This window comes from Filicampus tigris, chromosome 21, assembly GCF_054856515.1.
Source record: "Filicampus tigris isolate MCC_2025a chromosome 21, RoL_Ftig_1.0, whole genome shotgun sequence".
In the NCBI taxonomy this organism is placed as follows: Eukaryota; Metazoa; Chordata; class Actinopteri; order Syngnathiformes; family Syngnathidae; genus Filicampus; species Filicampus tigris.
Genome location: NC_141237.1, coordinates 6,908,577 through 6,914,576, shown reverse-complemented (window position 1 = coordinate 6,914,576; position 6,000 = coordinate 6,908,577). Strand labels below are relative to the sequence as shown.

General features: G+C 39.8%; 1 protein-coding gene across 3 annotated transcripts in view; it reads left to right on the top strand.

The window, feature by feature from the left end:
• Window positions 1-1,055: 1,055 nt before the first annotated feature.
• Window positions 1,056-6,000, top strand: part of hecw1a (HECT, C2 and WW domain containing E3 ubiquitin protein ligase 1a) — a 28,974-nt gene continuing 24,029 nt past the window's right edge. For 2 of the 3 annotated variants that reach the window (XM_086020031.1, XM_086020029.1), the window contains exon 1: window positions 1,056-1,227. In XM_086020031.1, coding sequence (XP_085876157.1) covers window positions 1,183-1,227 — 45 coding nt within the window. In that variant the 5' untranslated portion in view covers window positions 1,056-1,182. Of the gene's footprint in view, window positions 1,228-5,123; window positions 5,182-6,000 lie in introns of all 3 variants that reach the window. The other variant, XM_086020030.1, reaches the window with a different exon arrangement.

The window sequence follows — 6,000 nt, the reverse complement described above, 5'->3', positions numbered from 1 at the left end:
CATTTGGATGGTAGCCAGTTGCTCGCTGTACTTCAATGATTCAGGTTAAAGAGGACCGGGGAAAATTAGTCCAAGAAGTATAACGACAAGGAGAGTTGAAATGAGCGAATTGAAAGGGAATAGGAGATCATTTGTGGGGGTGGAATGACAACGAGACAGGTGGTTATCAGGGGACCACGAGTGCAGCCAACCTTGGAAGATGTAAATGTCAGTCAGGTATTCATTTACATTCACTGAAGCAATTTCTCGTTTCCCCTTCAATCAAAGTTCCACCCACGCAAAAAGTGCCGACCCATGATAAAGTTATTGCATTGTAATTCCCTTGACAATGTCATACTGAAAGTGAAACGAGACGACATCAAAATTAAAACATTGGCCAGCTGTCATGCTGGAAACAATGGAGAGTGTTTGCTTGTCGGATGATAATGGAATGAATGGAGGAGCAAGAGTGGCACGAGCAAACGTCTGTCCAAAAGGCGCCACTAGAGACTCTCTCAGTTCTCCGCTCTAACTGTGAATAACAACCTCAGAAAAAAAGAAAATCGTGGAGTATTATAGTTGAATACAAGAAATGTTTATCTTCTCATTTGTATTAATATTGTTATTATCATTATTCTAGGTCGTAATAGTAGTAGTTGTAGTACATCCTGTGTATATTTTGGGGGAAAGGTGGTGATATTGGGTGATGACGAGAGAATGTGTCGAGGGGGGTCGTGGGGTGGGGAGAGACGCGTTTCCTGATTGGTTGCGAGGCATTTGGCCTCCAATGTATCAAGTGACGCGTATTTATCTACAGCGTTTCCGAAAGGGGAATTTTCAAAATAATAGCCGCATTTGTCACCTCAAGTCCAGTCGCACGCGAGTATTTTATTCACCTCGTTGAATACGATTCGACGACATTTGGACACATGACGGATATTTATCCAAACCTGTTTTTTTTTTTTTTTAATTAATTGTGTAGATTTTTCCCAGAGTGTCGCGGAGGAGTACTGCTATCACCGGAAACGGATTCCTTATTAACTCAAGCTTCACTTTGGTCCAGCGAAAGAGGAAAGGATGTGACTCCCGTCTCTCGTGTTTGTCATCAGCCCTTCATCTTTCATCCTTGTTTCCCCCTTGTTCCTCTCTCCCGAAATGGAGCTCGATGGAAAGTAGTCGGCGTGCACCAGCACCGATTTTTACATGCGCATTTGGAGAATGAGCCACTCACAGGTTATTTTATCCCAGGTAGGTCGATCGTCACCATTGTTGCTGTGTAACGTTAGATGATGCAGCCTGGAGCAGCAGCGGCCCACAACAGCGCCCGTTAGCTTGCATCTTTCACCCTCTCCTACTCTTATTTTTAAGAATAAATAAATACATTTTTAGAAAAAAAAAACATGCCTGATAACATTCGAAATACTGCACGAGTAACTGTCATGTATCGATCGAAGACGGGTTTCATTCATATCTGATGTTTTGAGGCCAGGGAGGGCTAATGCTTGTGCTCTATGACATTACCAGCAACCAAATTTATATCTGTATTTATGTCTACATATATCCATATCTATATCTATCTATATCTATATCTATGCAAAACAACGCAAAAATATTGCTCAATAACCTCTGGTTACAAATTAGTAAAAAAAAAAAAAAAGGAGAGTTTTATTTGAATAATGTCACCATGATGAAATAATGGACTAAGTCATCTTTAAAAAATGTTTTTGCGTTAAATTAATGTAATATTAATGTATTAATTATTTTTTTATAATATTTATACAACATGTGTATAAATTGTTGACATTATTTTAAGTAGGTGACAATACATTAATTTTCATTTGATTCTAATTTCAACAAGTTTGGAAATCAATGCTAATGATAGCGTTTTTAGCTCAAGAGTGCATGCTGTGTTTGCTGCTTTGCTCACTGGAGCAAATAAAGGAAAACAAAATAAAACAAACGTGAAGAACACAACCCTAAGCCTCACCTCAGGTCTAAACATGGTTCGTGCAATTAGCTTGATGATGTCATTACTGCAGAGTCAAGCAGCTCATATACCCCCCCCCCCCCACCAACCATCCTCTAGATTGCTTAAAATCTTTTAAGAACAGGATTGTATGTTGAAAGACAATTTCAGAGCAAAATTACTACTCCAGTCAGCACCCACAAACACAAGCACATCTCCAAACAAGGGATATTAGTAAAAATAAAATAAAATAAAAATATAGACTTAAACAACATTGTACCATGTTGTGGGGCGCTCACTGAAGCATGCAAAGCAGAACTAGAAGCGCAGACATAAAAGCATTAAATATATAAATTAGACAAAAATCGACATATTTAAGGACATTTTCCCAACTCAATAAATTATATTCATTCAGGATTGGAAAGTGAGGGCAAAGTAACCATTTTTGTATTCTCAAAAATGTGTGTAAATGGAGACTGTCATTTTTGATAATACAACTGAAACATTGGGAATTCCCGCTCCTTTGTTTGGGGATTTAAAATCCTCTTAACTACTGGAGCAACACATGACCTGAAAACACTCATTATTCTTTAGTGTGAAAAATGTCCCTGCCATTCTTGGTGTCATGCAAACTGATTATCTGTCTCACTTCGTTGTCAATTTAAAAATAAACCCATTGGGGGCAGAAAGAAAGTCTTTGCGGTAGATTGCACTTTTTTGCGCAACCACGGCTCTGTCATAAATGTATCCGGCAGTATCTTGAGGTTTCATTTCTGACTGCAGGCTACGAGCTTTTATGTCTTGACAAAGGTCAACTTTCAACCAAGAAAGGGACATTTTTTCCCGCTGTGGAGTACAACAAATGGGACACAGTGCCACTTAAGTATAACTAACCTTCCTCCAGAAATGAGCAACGTAGACAATGGGACCGACACGATCAACAAAGTACGTCCCGTGATGCTGGTAGATTTCTAATTTGTTCTCATTTTTACGTTTTTTTTTTTTTTTAGGAATCGATTATTATCATTATAACATCATTATAATAGTCAACAAACTTGCATGTATTGGCTAAGGCCCAACGATTAATCAGCTAGCTCATGTAATCAGCTAATTAGCTCTTTTTTGGGGGTTCGGGTTGTCTGTTTTGGTTGCACACTATCACATGACATACTAACATTCAAGTACCCCTAAAAAACTCATCAAAACTAAAATCGGCCGAGCTTTGCCGATTTTTCTTTGTTATAAAGTTAAACAGTAGGACACAAGTTCTGCCTTTTCTGCCAAATATTGGAATCAGCATTGGCCTAAAAAAACTCCCGATTAAAAGTGCAGTCATGTTCCTCACTTGTCAGACGATTACGATTTTGCTTCGCTAGTACGCCAAAGTTCTATGAGTGTGTAGAAATGTCATGCAATAGTTGAAGGCAGTAGTTGACATTTAGTTTAATTTAAAGAGTCACCAGAGTGCTTTATTAAGTCATTCACTGCCAGACATTTTCAGACCCTCATTTACCGTAACGTTTGATAAATGATAAATACGTTTCTGGGATTGAACGTCTGGACTGTGAAACAACAAGTAAATCCGTCAATGGCAGTGAATGAGTTAAAAAAAAATAAATGATGTGACAATCAAATCATGTAATTTCCACGTGATAAAGAATATACTATTCTAACAAATTCTTAATTCAGATCAAATTGTCCAATGTGTCACATCCAGTTGAAGTGCTTCCAATCTCAAAATGGTCTTAAAGTGCCTATCAGTTCGCACAAAATGTAACGTAAACAGAATCTAAAGTCTTTCTGGTTAGCAGTGCTTGGCTGACAACCTCGCTTCTTCTCCCTTATTGAAAACAATAAGGCTAGCTTTGGAGATAATTATTGAGCTACAGTAGGAGATAATTTTATTTCCTGCATGCTTTCCTGTCTCCTATACTGCCTGCTCTGCACGTGTGCTCAATGAATAATTATGTCCTCTTGAAGGCAATTATCCCAGTTTATCTTGGGGATTTCAGAACAAGGAAGGACAACTGAATATTTTCCTGGAGATTGATTGCTACGCATGTGCTAGCGCAACTAGCTGTGGCGCCCTTACATATACCCTCAGTATTGCATTTCATGCTCATGAAATCAGCATTTTTAATAGGCGTCTATTGCCACCAAATTTGGACATGCGTGAATCAGTCCGACTTCGGTTCGATGCAATTAGATCTGTGTTGTTTCTCCTCAGCTCAAAACATGACAGTCATTAGCCAAGGTTGCAGGCAGTTGGCGCCATAAATCAGAGCGGCGGCAAGTGGCTCTTGACGTTAAAGTCCATCGCCTTGCAAACAAAGTGGGCGGCACCGTCTGGCGGCTTTGATTTGATGGACACTTGTGACTTAAAGACAGATAAATGCCAAATGCATGTCGGCGTAAAGCGTCTTTTCAAAGCCACTGTCAAGATGCGCGAAACAATTATGCACCGATCGCCCATGTTATGATCACTTGCGCAATTGTAATCGGATTCAATATGTTGCTCCTGATGACGAGTGTTCCAAGCAGCTTGTGATAAACGTTTGGCACGTTAAATCTACTTTACTACAAAGAGTATCACAAAAAGAGAGAAAAGATGATAGAGATCATATAAATTTAGAAGTAGAAGCAACGACAATGTACGTACGTGCGCGTACACACAAATTCATGGCATGACACACGCACACACACACACACTACTAAATACTACTACTACTTAATAGCATGCAAATAGTTTGTAAAGTTTTTCTATTGTAAAACTGTGACACTGGGTTTTGCAAATAATTAATTTTGCCACCAAAAGCAAAAATTCATTGTTACTGTTGTCAGTCTACGGGAGAAAATGGAAAAAATGCCGAGCTGTCGATGTGTCTTGTGTCACATTCATATTTCGGTATCAAATGTGTTCAGTGTACAGCAAAAATAAAGAAATCAGCCTCGCTGTTCCAATCCATTTGGAAGGGTATATTTTCTTTATTTCACTTTTGCTGTATTTCCTTGTTGTCAATCATCCATATTTTTATCTGAAAAAGATGAAGTATGACCCCATGGTTTCCCCTCTCTCATAAGTGCACACCAAACGTTTGACCTGCTTCATTCGCTGCTTCTGCTTTTGTGTCCTGTGGTTTGTAACCGAGCACCCCTCTCCTCCTCACACTTCCCTCAGGTTTTGGTCTGCTTTGGGTTGACTGGTCATTATGCTGATGCAGCTCTGTAGTATCAAGGTCAGTGTACCCCCACCCACCCCCCCCGCTCCCCCAACCACCCATGACCATGCACCTCTTCTGTCATTTGCCCGCTTACCGCCATCCAGCCCGATTCAGCCGACGCCGTACTTGAATGACCATGAAAAATTCAAGGTTCAGCCATGATTATCCCACCTTGTTTGAACGACAAAACCGGAAATGAGAAAACCGTAGAAATGGGAAAAAGCACGATTTATGCCTCGCGTGCTGAGAACCTGCCTCCCCTTCACCAACTGCATTGCTTGAGCATTTCGGCTGACCCGTCAAGGCTGGCTGAGCCATGCCCCGAAGCTCCTTTCTAACTGGAGCATTCCATGATCCGAGATCCGAGGATGGGAAATTGTCTTCCTTCATTACAACCGCAACGTAGACGCAGCGTCCATGTCGAAGAGGCGGAGCTGTTACGTGGGTCATTTCACAAAACGAAAACGGCTCGATAGGTTCGATGTACCGCTGTGAAATTATGGAATAAACTACATTCAGACTTAAAACAATGTTTAAGTTTTTACTTATTCACTGCCATTGACAGATTTATTTGTCTTTTCACAGTTCCAGCCATTCAATCCCAGGAATTCGAGTATATTTTTTTTTCTATTTTTTTTCAAACGTTAGGGTAAAAGAGGGTCTGAAAATGTCTGGCAGTGAATGAGTTAAGAAGTAATACAAAGAAATTATTTTTTTGAATTATGAGAAAAGTGAACTGTGCTGATGCTAATGACGTAAACTGTAAATTATGCTTCTTCCCACATGTTAATTCACTATTTACTGTTTGTTTTGCTACTGAACAGCCTTGATGCT